Genomic DNA, 21,483 nt, shown 5'->3' with positions numbered 1-21,483 from the left:
AGAGTCAAGTGTGACAGCAATAAAAGCAAGAAAACGCGCGAGGGTGGTGACAACAAAACCATACTCGTGCTTTAGTAAAAAAAAAAAAGGGGGGGGGGGGGTTAAGGGTAGTACTTCTAAAAAAAATACTAAAGAACGCTGGTACATCGCTGCTTGTTTCGCTATCGAAGTCCTAAGCACTGAACTATACTGACGGATGAAACGGGCTGGATAGTGACGTACAGAAAAGGAGATGTAGAGGGGGGCTGAAGTAGCTCTCATTAGGAAGCGATGGAGGTCCAAAGGGATTGGGCTCTCTTTGGGATGCCCCAGTTCCTGGTAGATCGACGTTGTCGTCGGCTGTCGACTACAAACATCGCCGGCGTTTCTTGCTGTCCTTTATTTTTCATTTTCGTAGTCGACTAGCAGATGTTCATACACGTTTGTTGCATCTGTTTATTGTTCGACCACGAGTGACATTTTCGGCATTGATAATTCATATTGTGATATGGCAAACATTTGCGCATACATAGGCAGGGTTTTGTGTACATATAATCAGTATGTCAGTGCGTGACACTGTCGAGTGTTTCTTCGTGTCCTGTTATATTCGCGCTGGTGCAATTCCAAGGTGCAATAAAAAGTTTTGGTAACCTTGTACGATCTACGTCTGCAAATAAAAAAATTTTAAGCGTACGGTGCGGATACATTTATTACGAAGCCGAGTGATTCCCCCATTATTGATTCGCGAAAAAAAAGAACATTAAGTGGGTTAGTTACACAGACCAGCTAGATCATATATACGCGAAAAAATTTAAAAAATGAGGCGTTGTTTATATTCGGCATAGTGGGGCTCGAAAGGCGGGAGTGAAGTCGCTATGATAGCTACAGTGGCGAAAGTGCATTGAAAATCGTATCGATCAGCAGGACAAAAAAAAAAAAAAACGAACGCCCCCAACTACACACCCTGTTATTGCAGCGGCTGCGTGGAGGAGCATTCATTTATGCAATAGCCGCTTAAAACATCGCTCGCCCTCCGTAAATCAGTCACAACGACAGTAACTTATTTCACAACACACAGAAAACTTGCATCAAAAGAACTTCCGTGAGTTGCGCACCGTAAGATTGCCTTTTCTTGCGCGCAAAACAACAACGCGCGCTATCCGCGCCCTGCAACCCGCCGGAAAGTTTCAGGTGACGCTGTGAGCCGCGCCGCCTGTCGGCGGCGACATGAAGTGCGTCACGCTCCGCCGCTCAGTGAGCGCACTATAAACTTCTAGAACACTGTACTACTACTGCGGCAAATCCGTAAGGTAGGCTCGGTACAACGTATCCATAAACGTTGGCTCGGTACGTACTACCTCGGAGTGCCGTTCTGCTCATACGTCAATTTTAGTTCATGCAGTTTTATGTGGCACGCACAGGATTTCGCAAAGCATCGTTATGCACGGTAACGGAGCTGAAATATAACCTTTCACACCACAGCAAATAATTAGGTGGCGAGTACTTAGCACTTTCCATGGTTTGGGAAAGTAGCTTAGTCTCACATCCAATTCAGCACAGCTCATGACTTCATCCGGTGAAAGTGGCACGGCCGTACGTCCGCACGTACTATCTGTTCCTATGCTAACAAACGGGTTGACCCTCCTCCTGGCGTTATCTTGAAAAGCACGGCGCGCCACCTATAGTTCGTGGGCATTGCGAATATGCTAGCATATACTCTAAGTACAGTGTACTCTCTAAGTGAGAGCCGGTGAAAGCGTCGTCTGGCGTCGGCGGCACAACAAATACACTCAGATCGTCGACGTCATTGTTACTGGCGTATCGTCACTCACGATGGTATTTGCGGAATGTATCACACCTGTTACGTAGCACTAGTGTCGATGTCGCAGCGTGATCAATTTTCCGTTGAGCTTTCGTACGCTGTTTGCCCTCGAAATAAAATTACTTCCACGCGCGACGGACGCCGTTCAAATTTGGCCAAGAAGACCTATGCATACCGAGCAATCGAATGAATGACACATCTTGACTTTAAAATTTGATGTCAGTGCTCCTTTAACTTAGCCCGATCATATCTATTTACTGAAAAGTTATATAAATATAAGATTCAGCAATGTGGTAGATAACCATGCGAAGAACGTAATGCGCAATTTTTGTTGCTCTGCTACAAGTATTTTTCGAGATAAAGACCTTCAAAGTAAAGAAAATAACGTTTCCTGGGCCAATTTTGAGGTTTTTTATAAAAACATCTACACTACACATCAAAACTAAAACTACCTGAGCAGAATCAAAAACATGCACATATTTAGTTAAAAAAATTTCAGCTACCTAACTTTAATATATTTTGTGCAATTTATAACGAAAGTTGGCCAAAACAGCAGAGCGGATGAGCGCTCCTCTCCACCTCTTCGTCATTATTGATTTCCTGTGCTTCGAAAAAATTTTTGGCGGCAAAACGAATTGCGGATCTCTTCTTTCCACTCATCAGGCAATAATATATAAAATTTTGAAATAAATTTGAGAGGTCGACCAGCCATCGATTGTTCGATCTTACGTCGAATCACCCCAATGATTGTAAGAAACTCTATGCCCCGTTGCAAAGGGCAAGGTACCAATCATCATCATCATCAGCAGCAGCAAGGTAGAGTTGCTGCAAGTTGCTGAAGCTGTCTTCCGAAGCGGCTGAAGCGTAAACGCGTAAAGCTTTCCTTAGTCGCGTGGAAATGGCCGGGTGCTTTGACAATATTCAGTTCAACCGCCCCGAATGGATGGAGCTCGGCGAAAAGAGGAATGCAATAGCGTCGATTGTGGCCGGGTCTTTGGTGAGCGTTTCATGGCTTCCCGTTAGTCTCATTCGAGAAGCACTTCTTGATCGAAATAGCGGCGGTCGTCGTCCGGGTTTTCTGCTGATTGTGCAGGGTTCTGTTTGGTGTCACAGAAGTCCGTGGTATGCCCGTGTCACTGAGGTGCACGTAACCACGAGCCGCTTCGCCCTTCTCAGTATTTTGCCAGCGTCCGTGGTGTGCCCGTGTCACTGGGCTTCAGTCTGGCAAGAGACTTCTGTGACACCAAACAGAACCCTGCCGCTTTGTTTGGGGGTAAATATGTCGTGTAGATTTATTGCAGCTGCCAGTACAACGAAAAGGCTTGCGGTAAGCACTTTATTTTTAAGCCGACGAATAGCTGCAACTGCGATTATTCGACAAAAACACCGCTACTCTGTTTGATTTTGAGTTCGTATGCGTATTCCTAATCTAATTTTTACGACCTCGATTGGGCTCTCCTAAGAGCGCGTTCATTACCATTTGTCACAGCGGCCACGGTAGCAAATTTGACGGGATATGGGAGCAGACGACGCAATCGGCGGAAAGCCACTGCGCCGTGTTTTGCTGCTTCGCTCGACGCGTCTTCGTCTTCGTTGGCTTTCAAAAGACGTTAGATTGTTAGCAGGTGCCTCAGACCTTTAAACTTAAAGCTTATGTTGCATTTCGCAAGAGCCTGCAGGCTGCACCCTGAGGCGAACGCGGCGACAGAATATGCATGAGCTGGGGGATACAACAGAGGGGACGAGCTCGTTGAGTGAAAGCGCGTGCCGTCTTGCTCACTAAACGAGAGCAACGGTAGCACACAATACGCACAGCTTGCCACCCTCAGGCTAAAGCGGCAGCTTGAAGCAAACGAGAACACCGGGGCCAGTTCACAGTGCGTTCGTTCACAGTGCCTATTCCAACCAGCCGCCGAGCGAGTCTCCATGGCGTGCGTTTAGCTAGCTACGGCAATGCAAAGCGCGCCAGTAGTAATAAAACTTGGATTCAGAGAACTATAAGGAATAGCCTGCCTCTTCCGCGGCGATAATCTGTAACGAAAGTGCAGACAACTTTTTGAAGCGGGGCATAGGACATACACGGTACAATAGCGCAAGAAACATAGGGACACGGGCAAGAGAGACAATACAGGCTCTTGCCTCTGTCTCTGTGTTTCCTGCGCTATTGTACTACGCATTCGTACCAACTAGCTTGGCTTTCCGTACTACTGCAGGGGCATAAGAGGTTTTGCCGAGCGGACCAACTATCACGGGGAAGTGCGCCCCACAGAATATAATAAACGCACCAGGATCCGCGATAATGGAGGTATGCTGCTCACGTTTCAGTTCTTGGTTGTTTAGATACAGTTCATGTCATGCTTTCATATCGATGAAAGCAGGGGCATTTGCTCGGCCAGCTGCGACAGCCGTGCCGGAGTCGCAGGAAGACTCAACACGTGGCGGCCGTTGTGTACGTGAATGCAATGACTTCCGCATCAAAAACGAGTAAACCACTGTCATGGGGCCTTCCTGCAGCTTAGAACGTATACCCAAAACACTCAAATGTGGGAGGAAAGTGAGTTTATCTTTCCTCCTTGTCACCTTAGCTTTGAATGCTCCATGGACATTGCAACTTGCCCATTTGTTTACGGTCTTAAAACCTTCATTACAAATAACTTGGAGGCCAACTTCGTCCTTCACAGTTTGAGCAAGGAGCACCAACGGCATGCGCGGGCTGAGGAATATCGGCAGCATTGAGTGCCCTCTAAACGATGGTCTCAAGGCAGACGACGCGGCTCCCAAATATCCACAACATGCTCCCGCCTCTACTCGGCGAACTTTCATCTTGTTTGAGTGGGAAAACGACAACCAGTGCCACTGTCGCAATTACAGTATTCTTCATTCGATGATACCGGTTATTTACAATTGATACAAAGCAAACGGCTCTTAAGAATGTCGCGCGCTGTCACCGTGGGACTGTGGAGCAAGTGGTGCGAGCAGGCAAGAGTTTCCTACCAGGCTTGCACTTTGTTTCACTAGAGGCAGCTTCGTCGGCATTACGTCTGCACGGATCCTATTGGCTCGCTGCTTTTAATTTGTTGCCTGACGTCGTGTGTTACAGACACAATGATGAAGCCTCAGTGCCTTCCTTTTCTTCATCACAAGTCCGGTGCACGATTGTGCGCACGCTGCCCCAAGGAGCCGGCTTTAAGGTCGCTTTTTTTTGTTTAGCTCAGGGTGTTTTGCACCTCAGTCGCTTTTCTCAAGGCTCTTGGCGCCACCTGTCTGCACGAGAGGGATGAGGCTAATGGCAAATTCCATTGAGAGAACAGGAGTAGGGGCGTCATGCATTGAGGATTGGGGGGCAGGGCACTGAGAGCAGAGCCACTCGATCTGCCACTGGAATGCGGAACGCTTCCGGAGAGCAGGTGAGACGGTGACGAGTGGGGAGGAAGAAACCATGCGATCAAAACATTCGAAGCCCCAGCATTCTCTGTGGGGCAGCAGCAAAATATGCATGAAATTTGTCATTTGCATGTTCGCCATTATCCTAATTTGCAGTTACATAGTACGTTTGTGCAACGAAACATCCAGCAAACATAGCTGCATACACTTCGTAGCCGTCATCATCGATACCCATGCAGACGGCACCAATACGGCCCTCATCAGTGGTGTCGAACACATGGTTGCTACCATTGCCGCTGCGCTCGCCAGCTGAAGCAAAATTAGAACATACGAAGAACGGGACGTTTAAAGGTCACGTGACTTGTAGTACTGTGCCTACTCTGATTATCAAGCTAGAGCACTATGAACTGCTCCTGGCTGCTCTTGGTGCCGCAGAAGCGTTCATGATCCACCAAGCAAAATTACTACAAATACGGAAAATGTAATGTTTAAAGGGGTACTGACACGAATATTTTCAGTTGTCGTTTCTTTGCGTCAAATGAAAGTTCAAGCCCTCAAGAGCCTAGAAAAGGTAGTGCTAAGCGTGAGTTCGCCCTGAAAAAGTAATTACAGTATGTTTTTAAAAGCTAGTTTCGGTTCCTACTGTACCCTGACGTCACAACACGGTATGCGCTTCTCGTCACGTGCTCGCACAATATACAGTGACATTTCCACGGCCGCTCCGCAACGTGGCTCCGTTGGTGACGCAAAAGCGGCCATTTTGGAAGTTTTGATGACGCACAAGCGGCCATCTTGGAAGTTTTTGTACCTAACGTCATCACAACTAGCCAGACTGCTGCGTGAAGTCACCAGAATTTGTACTGTAGCCTGACGTCAAGCTAGTGTCGATGTCAGTAGTAGTAGGTGCGCCATGGAAAAATTGACTTTAATATCAAATTAAAATGCCTTATCAGCATTTTCTGAGCTTCACACTTGCTCAGGGCCGTCTCTGCATACAGGAGATATGCATGGCACAGTAAACTCGCCTTCGAAAAAAGGTGTCAGTACCCCTTTAAAAGTCATGTGACTCTCGTACTGCGCCTACTCTGCTTTTCAGGTGATAGAACTACGAGCTGCTGCTGGCTGCTCTCGGCACCACAAAAGCGCTCTCGCTCTACGATGACAGTGCTCCTTCTTAGGTTCAACCACTGAGACACGCTGGCTCTGAAGAGAGCACTTTCAGTGTGCTTTTGAGTGCTCCTGTGCTCCCAGTAGAATTTGCCATAAGTAGTACAGTCTGAATCACACTTCTCTAGAGCGGCCACTTAGCCGCCATCTTTTTTTCACAGAACTATGCAGAGAGCGACAAACCTAACATAGTCATATTGCATGCTGGATCCTTTTGCATGAACAGAAGGTGGCGACTGCGGACGGCGCCTGCGTCCACAGCCACGCGCTTGACTGCTCTAGACAAGTGTGATTCAGACTGCACAAATCCAGTTAGCTGTGCTGGAACCGGGTGCAAAGCAAGAATTTAATTATGGCTGATGTGTCCTACACAATTGAACCACGGAAAAAGAGCTGTGAGCGCTGCTGATATAACACGCCCATCCCAGAATGCCTGATGGACTCATTCGCCTTACCCATGGAGAAAAAAACGAAAGGGAGAGAAGGCAAGCATTACAGTCTTGTGCTACCTATAAAGAAAACATATAGTTGAGGGAAAAATTCTAAAGACCACGAGAGTGTGTGCCAAACTGCATGATTGCACCTTCTCACGGGTTCAGGGTTAAGTTTGAGAGTACCCCACCACGGTGGTCTAGTGGTTATGGTGACGAGAATGCTCGAGGCCCGTGTGCTTAGATTTAGGTGCACGGTAAAGAACCCCAGGTGGTCGAAATTTCCAGAGCCCTCCTCTACGGAGTCTCTCATAACCAGATCGTGATTTTGGGACGTTAAACCCCAGCAGTTATTATTAAGTTTGAAATAGCCAGTGCGTCCTTTCCTATCTGCCAGTCTACCCACTTCAAGCGTGCACATAACGGACCGTGGGCGAGAGTGCAAGATGTCACTTCTGCAGTCAATAGGCAGTTTTAGAATAACATATGCAAAGCTTTGCGTTAACGTTCAGGAGTGCTTTTTCCTTGGCTAGTTGGAATAGCATACTGTAATTTTGGACGCGCTTGAAAAACAAGGACAGAGATGAAAAAAATCCATAAGCAGGGGGTGGGTGCTCGAGCAGGCGTTTCGACAAGTGGACTTGTCTTCTTCAAGGCTGGAACTTCAAGGAAGGACACAGAGAGGCACACGTAAACCACAAAAGAAAGCACATCGTTAACGTTTGTCGCTATTGCGGATGTGTCATATAATAACCTCTTGTGTACACACGTTACGAAAACAGTGTATTGTATGCAAGCAACACTAGCGCTACAAATCCTATTCTAAAACTGTTTCTTGTGGAAGCGCCAAACAATGACATCACTAAACACTTCAGTTGTGGAAACAAGGTATTTCCATCACCATATCATTGCTTGGACACTTCCACGGTGACTGCAAAACTGACACCCTGCGCTTTGTCCCACGTTCTGGTGCGCAACCGGTTGGAGCAAGTGAATGAGCAGACTTGCAGGTGGAAAAAGATGCGTGTGTGTTGTACATGCTCTTGAACATAGCTGTGAAGCCTACAGAAGGAACAGCAATGCATTTTGGCACTAGCTTCCGTGGTCTCTAGAATCTTGCATTCGACTATATGTAGTCATCAACACTGATGTTGCTTTGTGAATTGGTGCAAACAACAACTATGGCTTGTTCCAAATGTTTGGTCTTAACTGTTATCATACATTGAGGCAAGATCGCTGTCGCAGCCGGCTGACCTAACTGATCAAGCTTTATTCTTTGCACATTCATGGTAAGAGGCTAAATAATGTCCGCAAACACTTTTCTAGAATGAACTCGTACTTCGTACTTCTTCCCAAGTCACATGTACCTGGTGCTGGGTGAGAAGCAACTTGTCCAACATCAATTTTGCTGTGCTTTTACTGGAACATCGTACAGTGCTTTGACGAGATAGACATGCGAATTAGGGCACAGGATCCATGAGGATACCATCATACAAAATGCAGTTTGGTAAAGCATCGAATATTAATAATATGTTACGCTGAATTCACTGTTATTTACATATTGCTGAGTACACAGACATGTCATGCAAATACATCACGCGTGTACTGCTTGGCTGTGCATGTGACCGCACTGTGCCTTGTGGCAAATAAAATTCATAATGGTCAATCACCAAGGCGTATGAACCACAAGTGTTGAAGATTGGGTGAGTTGGTTCGTCGTAGTTGAACTGGTATAGCGCATTACGGGAAAGAAGAAACGGTCGAGCAGACCGACACAAGATGACGTTGGAAGTTAGCGCTCTGTCCTCTTCTATCGGTCTGCTTGGCCGTTTCTTCTTTCCCCGTAATGCGCAATACCAGTTCAAGTAACCACCTTGTATGGAACTTAATTTCACGTATGTATGTTTTAAGGCGTGAATTCGAATTGGTTAACTGTATGAACATATGCATAACATCATTCGCAAACTATCTTCTTTCATACCAGTACATGTGCAACAGGTTTGGAAAGTTTATGTTCATTATGAAATAATGCCTGAAACTGTGCTAGTGAGGTGGTCACATGCATAAGAAGTTAGTGTTGATGCGGGAGTGCTTGGCTGCTTATCGAAAAGAAGCGGCTTCGACCTGGGCCACAGTGGTGGCATTTCAACGAAAGCGAAATGCTAGAAGCCTGTGTACTGTGTGATATCAGTAAATGTCAAGGAACCCCAAGTAGCTGAAATTATCCAGAGCCCCTCCATTATGGTGTCTATCATAGGCTGAGTCGCTGTCACAAACAAGCGCGTTAGTAAAGTGAGCGCGGCTGGTTTCAGACGACAGTAGGAATTCACGGCGCCAGCCGTTCGCTCAACAAGCGCGTGCAACGAAAAAAGCAAGTATCCAAAGACGCCGGCGTGCCGCCTCCCCCCCCCCCTTGAAACGGCCACCGTCGAACAGGAGTCGCGGATCAAATGCCCGGCAAAGTCTGGAAACATTGCGAAAGAACAGATGCAACGCCCAGTGACGCCACCGTGAGTGGAACCGACGAGAAGAATCTCGCCCTTTCCCTAGCTTTGGCTGTGCTGCACATCGAAGAACACACCCAACGCTTCTGGAACCCGGGAGCGAGGAGGTGTAAGCGTGCACCGACGAGGGAAAAGAGTAGTCAGTCCGGAGATGAAGTTATGTTGAGTGTGGTTCCGTCGGCAAAGGAAGACGTGTTTTATGATGTAGTGCGGTCAGTCAGTCGTCGATCTGGAAGAATCGAGTGATGACGCTGTATGAGCAGTGAAAAGTTGTGTGAGTGTTTCCTGGAAGAGAAACAATTGGGGCTGACGAAGGAAGTGAACAACGACGATCAGCGCTGAGTTTGCGTGAGTGTTTCCTGGAAGAGAAGCATTCAAGTTACGTTACAAGAACTGTGGGCTGGATATGTTTGGTGAATATTCAAGACTTTAACTGTTCTCGGAATAGTTCATAATGCATGAGATTGCATTTGTAGCGCGCGATCTGTTTGTTTTGTTACTGTTGCAGGGGTGAAAGTGCTGCGCTAATTGCAACATCCTGCGCCAATCTGGCCTGCTGCGCCAAGCTGTGCACAAATGGCAATTTCCGAGAAAATTTACCATTGGAAGTGCAAAGCGCCAAATCTAGTCGAGTCTTATCGTGTCGACCAAGCAACACTGAGTGTTGGCTACACAAAGGACACAGCCGCATCCATATCCAGTGTCATTCGGTCACGTTGTATTTGGGATAAGTCGTGATGCTTGCAAGTGCTCGTCTCAGCGCTGTTATCACCGTGGCACAAGAAGTCGAGCCTCCAAACCCGACTGTCATCCCTCAAAGCTCTACTTACAAATGCGCAAGAGCTTATAAGCAACGGTTTGGACGCTAGGGACATGGACACAGTAGAGAGTGGCAATACTTTGCTGGGGGTTGTGAACTCTTAACTGCACTCTGTGCTTGAGTGAATCAAAGCAGATGGCTAAACTCTTTAGTCTATGATGGCCAACTGAATCCTTGTTATGGTGGTGTTTGTGTGCAAACCTCATTTCGTGTCTTCTTTTTTCATGTTTAGCAGCAAACTAGTTCCTTCAAGTATTACATCGCCATACTCGGCGACAACCACTGATCTCCACTAGGAGGAGCTGGATGGCGCATTGAGCACACGGGCGTGAAGCCTCCGGAAGCTGCCGTTTTTGTCCCGCAACAGAGCTTCTCTCTTCTTTTTTAAAGAAATACCTGCCTGTAGCGCAGTAAACTGTACGAATCGACCGGAAAAGTCGTCAGGGAAAAGATTTCATGCGTAAGTACCTCAACGTTGCATTACTTTTTACGCATTTTGTACGTTGCAGCACTCCGCCATATTCGGACGGTGTCAGCACGGCGTCTGTCATCTTTCGTGTAGCGTTCGTCGGCATCTAAAGTGAGGCGTAATCGCAGAGTTTGAAAAAATGAAAAAGAAAAACGATCATAACAACAGCTGCCACCAGAGAATATTTGAATTGTGCGACTGAGACGGACAGAAGACGCCAGCTTCCGGGACAAACAGGGGACCTTCCGGTGACTTCACAAGCGCCCGCCTCGCAGAGCGGGGATGCGCCATCCAGCCTTTTTAATGGAGGTCAGTGGCGACAACTTACTTTGACATTGGAGCGAAGGCTATGGAGGCGCGGCTTCCGCTCATTCGTGTTGCTCCGTAAGTAGTACACCAGCTTGCGGCTGATTTCAGTTTTGGTCGCTCGCATCGTTAACGCTTTTAGAAAATTATATGCACGAAAATGTGGATGGGAGAAACATTTCGATGGTTGAGTGTACATTTTAGTGCCATATTACGAGTATATTTTTCTTGGAGAACTAAACAGCGTGTTTGCGGCCGCACACTGACCCACTACGTCGTGGATGCCATGTTTGGAAGACGGGTGTGCTTAAGCGTGGTGCTGTCAAGAAATGGAATGAAAAGGAAGGCACAAAGTGAACGATAACTGTATTTAGTAGTAACTATAGTAGGAAGGCATTAACTGTAATGGGAAGGCATTCTGCAAAGTGAACGATAACTTCCTGCAACTCGTAATACATAAAGCAGCGCTTATTTCAGCAAGGCCAATGAAGAAATTATCAGTAAACTTAAGTACTATTAGACAGTTATAGTTTAGCGTTAGCGTGATAGCGGGGGTTAAGGGAATAGCGTTACCGTGCCGCAAACGTTCGTTGCCGACAGCGCGTTTTAGTTTAGCGGGATAACGTTTACGGGATGGTTTACGTGCCCGAGCTGGCATGGTGGCGCCACCTGGAGGAGGATGAATACGTTAAAAAAAGTGAAAAGAAAAAACCGAGAATTCTCGCCTGTATCCCCGCACGCAGCAATATTACTCCTCTTTTTGGTGAAAATAAAAGTAAATAAATATGAACTAAGCACCAAAAGCGAAAATTTTCATGTTGCAGACTTGTTTACACCGATCTTCTAGATAGGCCTAGGGACGTTCGAAATGGGAAGCGATCTCAAAAACTACGCTAAGTTATCCGTAATACCGTGTCGTCGAAGCTACCTGAAGGCAAGCGAAGCCATATCGCACAGTCGTTTGCTACGAAAGAAGTGGGTCCGTCCACATCAACGCCAAATTCAGTTCGAAGCGGGCGTCGAAAACCGTCGCCATGTTTACGTACACTACGTTAACCACGCAAACACGCTAACGCTAAATCTGAAAAATAGCGTGCGTACGGTAAACGCTACGGGTCGTTTACGGTACTGCACATGCGCACTTCGATCCCGCTATTCCGGTAAGCCCGCTATTCCGTTAAACCCGCTAAACTATAACTGTCTATTTTTGGGCGCGGTAGAAGGCCTGCGCTTCGGTTCTGTAGTTTCCACACTACTCTCAAGAAAAGTTGTCGCCGAGTATACAAGCCTATTACCGCCTGCGATTCTTCTTGCACTGGTGTTCTGTCTTATGCACTGCCATAGCATTCTATGTCAACATTAAAAAAATTCTCTGATATGTAGTCAGGTTTAGCTACGCAGTGCAGTGCTTGTCTATATTTTCCTCTCAGTTCTCCTGTTCTCTCAGTTCTCAATGACGAGAGTATAAGCTTTTTAAATTCATTTTATAGAGTGTCAAGTTTAGAATGAAGGTAACTTTTATTACCTTACCTCTAGCCTTCAGTTGTTCATCTCAGCTACGTTGTTTTATTGGCATGACCATTCTTCATATGTCTGAGGCCTAGTCAAATGTAGTGATCCAAAGCATCGCTTATATCTTGCTTTTCTCCAAGTTATTGCTCTGTCAGCTGTGATGTTCTAATGATGGGGTCATATATGCATGTATAATATTAACTTGCGGTAAGTCTGGTCGGCTCATCAGTATTGAATGTTTGTGCCTCAATGACGGGAGCATACGCTTTTTAAATTCATTTTCATAGAGTGTCATTAAGTTTAGAATGAAGGTAACTTTTATTATCTCTAGTCTTCAGTTGTTGTTCATGTCAGCTACGTTCTTTTATTAACATGAACTTTCTTCATTTGTCAGGTCTAGTCAAGTGTAACGATACAAAACATCACTTATCTCTTGTTTTCTCCAAGTTATTGCTCTGTCAACTGCGATGCTTTAGTGATGGGATCATATGTACATGCATATTATTAATTTGGGGTAATCTGGTCGGCTCGTCAGTACTGAATGTTTAGTAAAAACCACTGGAATTTTTTGTGTTAACCAGTAATAAAAGATTTCAATAAACGATCATGTTTGACCTGAGAAGTGTGCTCCAAAACTAATTTTCATCGCTCCGAAACACACTTTTTGATGCTCCGAAGCTGCTCCAAAACTCCCATTTTATCGCTCCAAAGCTGCTCCAAAACAGCATTATTCCTGCTCCCTGAGCTGCTCCAAAAGGCTGAAGACCACTTCCACCCCTGCTGTTGTGTTAAACACCATCTAAGTTATACTGTGAGTTGTAATTGATACCAGCCGAGTTTGCATGTTTGTGTGATGCTTGTACTACCTTAACTGAGAATATATTTTATTTGTGTTATCATCTCTTGGCTCTGACTCGGTCTTTGGACCACAACCAGTGTTCGCTGGTGCACTAAAAGGATCTACTCTAAATTGTCCGTGCTTTCGTGGTGCATTTCGGGGGGCCGATACGTCAGCCCTTGGAATCTGCCCGGTGATTGCCACCCTGTTAACGGGACAAGCGACAGTCTCTTTGGGACCTTAAACCTTACAAACCAATGCAGGAATGTAAATGAAAATGTGAAGGATTCCCACTTTAAGTAAGCTATCTTTGTACATCGGTTTTTTGCATTCATCATCCACCTATTTTATATCTGCTACACTGCAGGAGGAAGTAAGTCTTCTCTCCAATTATCTCCAAATTGCACTGTCCTGTGTGAGCTCACTTTATTGCCTGCGAATTTCTTAATTTCATCGCCCTACTAACTCTCAGCCACCCTTAGCAGAGAGTCAATGTGGGTGCAAGTAAAATATGTAGTGGAGGCTGGGGAGCATTTACTAAAGCTGTGCACATGACAAAAAAAAAACACAATGTTGCGGATGCTAAAACGCCTTTTGTATATATTTTGTATTTTCAAATGATAAATTTCAGTTGGAAGACACCACTTATCCAGGTCCCTCTTGTTACTGTCACATTGTGCACCCTCGAAGTTGCCTAACCAAGCAAACACTTTGCTAAAGTATGCTTGTAATAACAAATGCAAGCAGATAGATAGGCTTCGTGTTGTCTTTGTTGTATGAATGGCTCTCTGATTTGAAAAAAGGCTGTAGTAAAACGCAATACAAACAACTTTTACCATAACATACTTTAATATTTGCTACTGTTCGAGAAATTCAGTACAAGTGTTTGTTAGTCATTTATTGATACCTCTAATGTGTTATTGCATTACCGTGTGGCTTCACTATAACCTGAAGACAAGAGGTGTTCTGCAACTCTAAAGGGACACTAAAGGCAAATATTAAGTCGACGTTGATTGTTGCAATAGCGTTGCAGAAACCTCGTAGTGCTTGATTTGTGCCAAGGAAATGCTTATTTTGAAAGAATATCACGTTTTAGTGGTCCGCACGGCAGCGCAATTCAAATCACCCGCCTGAACAGACCTTCTGACGTAGCAGTTGCCGTGCCCAGCGTTGCCCGGCCGCTGAAGCTACGGTTTCTTGTGCAACAACGCCCATCAACCTTGCCAAGACGCAGCCACGGGCCACTCCGAAACTGTATAGTTCACTGTAACGGAGCTTAGCTTGGCCAGCAGCAGCAGAAGTAGAGTATCGGCAGGCCGAAAACAGTGAGAGCCAAGCACACGCAGCAGTACGCGATACCGAAACTACCACTGAGACGCGCAGCTCGGCGAAAACGGAACTTTTGAACCACTCACGCTGTTCCCCATGGTAGCGCCAATAGGTTTTTTTCCATGAATCAAACAAACTAACAAGGAGCATTTTATTATGTCTTGTCATACACGGAAGATTCTTTTTTTATTGCAACTAGTTTGATTAGTAGTGGTAAATTGTACCCGGGACTCTTTGATGTCATCAGGATCATTTCCAAAATGTCCCGCTCGTGGCGCACATCGTGTCCTACATTTACCTTAATTTCTCGATTACTAGAGCGCTGCTGTTGATACTATTGACGTTTTAGACGTTCGTTTAGACGTATTGACGTTTTAGACTCACACATTGACCTTTCACTCTGACATAAATTGCTATTTGCCTTTAGTGTCCCTTAAAGTAAACTGCAGTTACAGTGTTCCGTTTACGTGCTATGTGGTAGACCAAGTGCTGCCTTGTAGGCCCATCTGATGATAGAGTGTGCGGTATGGTGAACCATACGTCACCCTGCTCATGACTAGAGCTTGAATAAGGTAGGTCACCACCTTGAAAAACGCATTTTTGACATTTTCAACCTCCCTGTCTATTCAAGAATATTTAACGAATAGAATTATACTGTTATGTTAAAGGTTTCATGAATCACTTTTCCAAGTAATCACCGAATGACCTCAGTGTCTGAGTTTATGGCTTCAAGAGTCGATTGCTGCAAAAATTTCTTGAATCCTTCAAGAACAAATTGTAGTAAGGCAGAGAACTGGGCTAGTTGGAAACGATGCGCGTTTGTAAAAATCGGCGCGAAGAGTACGGAGCACAAGGCGAGAAAGACGGTACGAGTGCTGAACAGTACAGTGCTCGTACTGTGTTCTTCTCACCTTGAGCTTCGTCCTGTTAATGCTGATCTTTGCAAACCTGTGTCGTTTCCAACTAGCTCACCTCTCCTCTACTTTACTGCGATTTGTTTCTTGTTTAACAAGTATGCTTCCATATTGCTAGCCCCCGCAGGGGCGCCTGCGCAAGCAGGCGTTTGGTGTGTAGCGACACCACGGACCCGAGCTAACGGGGGGATTTCGACCCCCTCCCACACCTAGCCGTGTGTGGCTTTGCCGTGTCTGGGGAAAAAGGGATCCTGGGGGTTGAGCCGATGCCGGGTGTCTGGACCTTTAAGGCCCCCCAGTAGAGGCAACACACCCCTTTGGCCCTAGCTTCACGTAGACGGCCCCCTGGGCTGACCCACCCAGGGGAAATCGGCAGTCGCCTTTTCGTGTCCCTGTCTTCCTAGACCTTCGTCTTGTCTCTGACTTCTCATCTTTCCTGTATTCTCCTCACTTCTGTTTACTTCCGTTTTTCCTGGCGGCCAGGGTTAACCTTGTGTGGATGACCAGTCTTGGCTCACCATATATGGTTATAGCGGTGGTGTACAACTGGCGCTGGCAGACTTGTCTTCGGACATCTCCTGTCGCGTCCCCTTGTTGGGCTCGGTGGTGGGCGGTTGGCACCGTCGCCGAAACACAAACGCATGCTATGTTAAGTTCATCTTTTTCCAAAACCGATCGTACCCTCAAAAGGGTACGCACCGAAGCATCCCTGCAACTTTTTTCCAAAACGCATGACCCTTTTCCAAAGTACCACGTTATCCACAGCGAGCAGTCAGACGAAAAAGGACCAGGTTACAAGGTGACTAAGATGGCCAGTGGTGATCTACTCCTTGAGCTGAAAGACAGAAAACAGTACGAAAACCTCTCCAACCTTACATCATTCGGAAGCATCCCTGTCACAGTCACCCCGCATAGGTCCATGAACACCGTCCGTGGTGTCGTCTCAGATGTAGATCTCTTGAACCTCTCCGAGCCTGAACTTCTTGATGGATGGAAACAACAAAATGTCGTCAACGTACAACGAATCAAAATAAGAAGGGACAACGTAGAGAAACCAACCAAGCACATAATACTAACATTCGGATCGAGCGAACTACCAGAGACCATAGAAACAGGCTACACGAAACTAAGAGAGCGCCCATATATTCCCAACCCATGAAGATGTTTCAACTGCCAAAAGTATGGCCACAGCTCTCTAACGTGCAAAGGACAACCTACCTGTGCCAGGTGTGCATCTAAAGAGCACATGTCAGACAAATGTGAGGCTGCAGCTCACTGTGCCAACTGCGGTGATGAGCACCCCGCATACTCACGGTCTTGTGTTGCATGGAAGAAAGAAAAAGTCCCACTTTCGCCGCAAGGCCGAAGCAATGAATGCGATAGCAAGAAACTAATGCTATATGAAGTGAGGCTCGCCATTGGATACTCTCAGTTTGAACAGCGCTCCTGTTGCAAAGGCGGCCGAAGCAGCGAAGGAAACTAGCGTGCTTGAAGTGTCGAGCTGTGACACTTGATAGTTCGCGCTCATCTTCTGTTTGTTCGTTTAGCGGCGTCCCTTGAGCTCGAGTGGCTTTCGTACGCTCCGTAACATGAGCGCGGACATCACGGTGAAAGCGTGATGTCCCCTCAGCACAAGAAAACCGTGCGAGCAGACAGCGGAAGGGCAGGGATCTCCCTGTGCAAGTATAAGAAGAAGCGAGCGAGCTCGCCGACGACTTTTAAATGCGCCTGTCGCGCTCCTAACGCCATCTCGCTGGTAACGAAGAAACGCTTATAAGCGCAGCCGTCTCTGAGTCCGTCCAACGGTAAACGGTGTGTATATAACGCTCGCCGTTACCTACGTGGAGGATCTGCGTTTCGTGGCGTAGTGGCTAGCGCCACTCGCTGCGGAGGAAGAGGTCCCTGGTTCGATTCCGCGCTTCAGAAGCATTTTTCTGAATTATTTTTCTTTGGGGCTTTTATATATATATATATATACATACTTATACATACACGGTGCATGACGGCGGCGACGGCGACGGCAAAATCCAGCCGAGACTGTCCATATAATTGCTATCGCAATAAAAGGACGTTATTTCTTTGAAAGTGAGAGACAACATCTCTTTCAGAGAAGCCAGGAAGAGATGCGCACCCTTCTATGGCACAACTTATGCGGATGCGGCGCGTCAGGGGGCAGCGTCGCACCGACCTCCGCCACTCGCCCGGCCCGTTCTGAGCGGACCGTCGGCTGTGGCACCTGCCCCCAAGGCGGCAGTAGTTCAGGCTACTCCGCCAACTCGCGAACAGGGACCGGCGACTCCAGGGCCGTCGGGTCTCAAGGCCTCGTCTCACCAGGCGAGGACCGAAACTCGAACAACTAGCCCGCCCGTGCGGGCATCCAGTGCCTCCGAGGAGGCAATGGACACAACGTCGGCACCTCGGGTGCCGAAACACCGGTGCAGTTTTCTGGACCGTGCCAAGAAAACAAAAAAGCCAATAACGGGGCCGGACGACCGTCCTGCCTCCTGAAACAAAGTATTTCACTTGAACGCTCCACACTTCCTTACTGTACACCCAGCACCTTTCAATGATTAATATGCAGACACAAATATTACAGTGGAACATCAGAGGTCTTCTTCGAAACCTCGATGACATTCAAGAACTCCTCCACGAACTCAACCCAAAAGTGCTGTGTGTACAAGAGACACATTTAAAACCACAACACACAAACTTTCTACGCAACTACGTCATTTTTCGTAAGGACCGAGATGATGCCACGGTATCATCTGGTGGTGTAGCCATTATAGTCAATCAATCAGTAGCATGTACACATTTACCACTACAAACATCCCTGGAAGCAGTAGCTGCTCGAGCAGTTCTTTTAGATAAACTCATCACCATTTGCTCTCTATACATACCGCCACAATACAACCTACAAAAACAAGAATTCCAGTCCTTGGTGGATGAGCTGCCGGAGCCTTATGTGGTCTTTGGGGACTTGAATGCGCATAGCGATCTATGGGGTGACTCTCACTGCGATGCACGAGGTCGTCTGATTGAAAATTTTCTCTTTTCTTCCGGCGCGTGTCTGTTGAATCGGAAAGAGCCAACATATTATAATCTCGCCAACAATTCCTACTCGTCAGTAGACCTCAGCATTACATCTCCATCCCTTCTTCCAGTCCTTAATTGGAAAGTTATTGGGAATCCCTATGGAAGTGACCATTTCCAATAGTTCTAAGCGCAGCAATAACAAATCAATATCCACCACATGTCCCTAAATGGCAGACTGAAAGAGCCGATTGGGAACAGTTTCGAAAACTTGCCCACTTAAGCTGGACTGACATGTGTACCTTAAGTATAGAAGCTGCTGTGAACTACTTTACAGCCTTTTTGACCGATGCTGCAACCAAATGCATCCCACAAACAAGTGGGCTATCTGGAAAACGTGTCCCATGGTGGAATAATGATTGTCGCATTGCACGCAACAAGCAAAACAAAGCATGGAGGTTGCTTCGGGATTTTCTGACAATGGAGAATCTTATCAACTTTAAGAACATAAAGTCCCAAGGCAGGAGGACGCGCCGACAGGCTAGAAGGGAAAGTTGGCAGAAGTTTTTATCAGGCATCAATTCGTATACACAGGAGGCTAAAGTATGGAACAGAGTTACTAGGGTAGTAGGAAGACAAGCGCATCCACTTCCTCTACTAAGCACAGAAGGCGACAGCTTGGAAGACCAGGCGAACTACCTAGGCGCACACTTCGAACAAGTGTCCAGCTCCGCACATTACTCTGAAGTCTTCCAACGGTACAAAACAAGAATAGAAAAGCAAAAACTAGAGCAGAAAAGTACAAAACACGAAGCATACAACCAACCTTTCAGCCTAGCTGAGCTACAGATATCGTTAAACAGCTGCAGTAATTCAGCCCCAGGTTCTGACCGTGTGGTATATGACATGTTGAAAAACATACCTGCCGAAACGCAAAAAACCTTACTTTCCCTGTACAATGCCATCTGGTTTTCCGGCGAGATCCCATCGTCTTGGAAGGAGGCGATGGTCATTCCTATTCTGAAGCAAGGCAAAGATCCATCCTCCGTTACGAGTTACAGGCCCATCGCACTAACGAGCTGCCTGTGTAAACTTTTCGAAAAGATGATAAACCGCCGACTTATACATTTCCTAGAAACAAATAATGTACTTGACCCGTACCAGTGCGGATTTCGCGAGGGTAGATCCACCACTGATCACCTGTTACGTATCGAGGCACAAATCCGTGACGCATTCGTCCGCAAGCAGTACTTTCTTTCTGTGTTCCTCGATATGGAAAAGGCTTATGACACAACGTGGCGCTTCGAAATATTAAGAGACCTGTCCCACCTTGGTGTACGTGGTAGAATGCTAGATATATTAGAGAGCTATTTGTCGGATCGTACATTCCGTGTCCGATTTCTTCAAGAAACTGGAGTGCCACAGGGTGGTGTACTTAGCTGTACACTCTTTATCATCAAAATGAATTCCTTGCGTCTTTGCATCCCACGAAATATGTTTTGTTGCACATATGTCGACGATTTGCAGGTCGGTTTTAAATCGTGCAACCTTTCGATGTGTGAGCGGCAGGTCCAACTAGGTGTGAACAAAATCTCCAAATGGGCAGACGAGAATGGTTTCACTCTTAATCCTCAGAAAAGCACCTGTGTCCTGTTTTCTCGAAAGAGAGGCCTTCATCCTGATCCAGATACCGTATTTACTCGAATCTAGGCCGGCCCCAATTCTAAGCCGACCCCCAAAATTCGCAAGGCCAGAAAAGAAAAAAAAACCTATTCATTGTACACGAATCTAAGCCGACCCCCCCACTTTCGCACATCGTTTTTTCGAAAAAAACATCGGCTTAGATTCGAGTAAATACAGTATTAACCTGTGTGGTCAACATCTATCAGTGACGACGAAGCACAAATTCTTAGGCCTAATTCTAGATAATAAGCTTACGTTCGTATCACACATCAAGTATTTAAAAAACAAATGCATAAAAACAATGAATGTTCTAAAAGTGTTGTCACGCACTACGTGGGGTAGTGACAAGAAGTGTCTGATGAACTTGTATAAAAGCCTCATACGCACTCGCCTAGACTACGGGGCAATAATCTATCAGTCTGCGACACCAAGCGCCTTAAAGATGTTTGACCCTGTCCACCACCTAGGCATTCGCTTATCTACGGGCGCCTTTCGCACAAGCCCCGTAGAAAGCCTCTATGTCGAATCAAATGAGTGGTCACTTCATCTACAGAGATCCTACTTATCATTTGTATATTTTCTCAAAGTGAACGCAAACAAGGAACACCCCTCACACGCCACAATCAAGGATTTGTCCACGTCTGTCCTTTTTCACAACCGTCCTTCGGTGCGAGAGCCCTACTCCGTGTGAGACGCTTGACAGAGGAAATGAGTGTTCCACTTCTTGAACACAGCGTGATGCCTCCTGCAATGGAGCTTCCACCGTGGCAGTGGCAGACTATCGACTGTGACCTATCCTTTGTAGAGGTTACAAAACACGCACCACTCGCACATATCCACACTTACTTTCTTGAATTACAGCACAAATATTCCTGCCCTGAATACTTTTCAGATGCTTCAGAATGTCACACTGGTGTGTCTTATGCGGCGGTTGGCCCCTCATTCTCCGATACCGGCGTTCTGCACCCTAATACAAGTATTTTCACCGCACAAGCATATGCGATATATGCTGCCGTTAAACACATTAAGCAATTACAATTACGAAATTCAGTCATATACACGGATTCATTAAGCGTCGTAAAGACATTGAAAACCCTCAAGAAACACAAAAATCCTGTCATCGTCTCACTGTATTCACTGTTATGTACCGTTTACACACTCGAACAGCATGTTGTAGTGTGCTGGGTCCTAGGACACCGTCAGTGGAGTGACATACCCATAGGGCCAATGGGGACGTTTTTCCGCTTCCGGCGACGGTGGCGGTTCCTGGGATGGGCGGTAATTGACTGGATTTT

General features: G+C 46.5%; 1 protein-coding gene across 3 annotated transcripts in view; it reads left to right on the top strand.

Moving 5' to 3' along the window:
• The first annotated feature begins 2,619 nt into the window (after positions 1-2,619).
• LOC119394526 (transmembrane protein 50A) overlaps positions 2,620-21,483 on the top strand; it is a 169,750-nt gene continuing 150,886 nt past the window's right edge. For 2 of the 3 annotated variants that reach the window (XM_049415809.1, XM_037661853.2), the window contains exon 1: positions 2,643-2,798. In XM_049415809.1, coding sequence (XP_049271766.1) covers positions 2,700-2,798 — 99 coding nt within the window. In that variant the 5' untranslated portion in view covers positions 2,643-2,699. Of the gene's footprint in view, positions 2,799-21,483 lie in introns of all 3 variants that reach the window. The other variant, XM_037661852.2, reaches the window with a different exon arrangement.

The sequence above is a fragment of the Rhipicephalus sanguineus genome, chromosome 5 (genome assembly GCF_013339695.2).
Source record: "Rhipicephalus sanguineus isolate Rsan-2018 chromosome 5, BIME_Rsan_1.4, whole genome shotgun sequence".
In the NCBI taxonomy this organism is placed as follows: domain Eukaryota; kingdom Metazoa; phylum Arthropoda; class Arachnida; order Ixodida; family Ixodidae; genus Rhipicephalus; species Rhipicephalus sanguineus.
The sequence above is the reverse complement of the archived record's forward strand: the minus strand, read 5'-3'. Positions and strand labels throughout refer to the sequence as shown.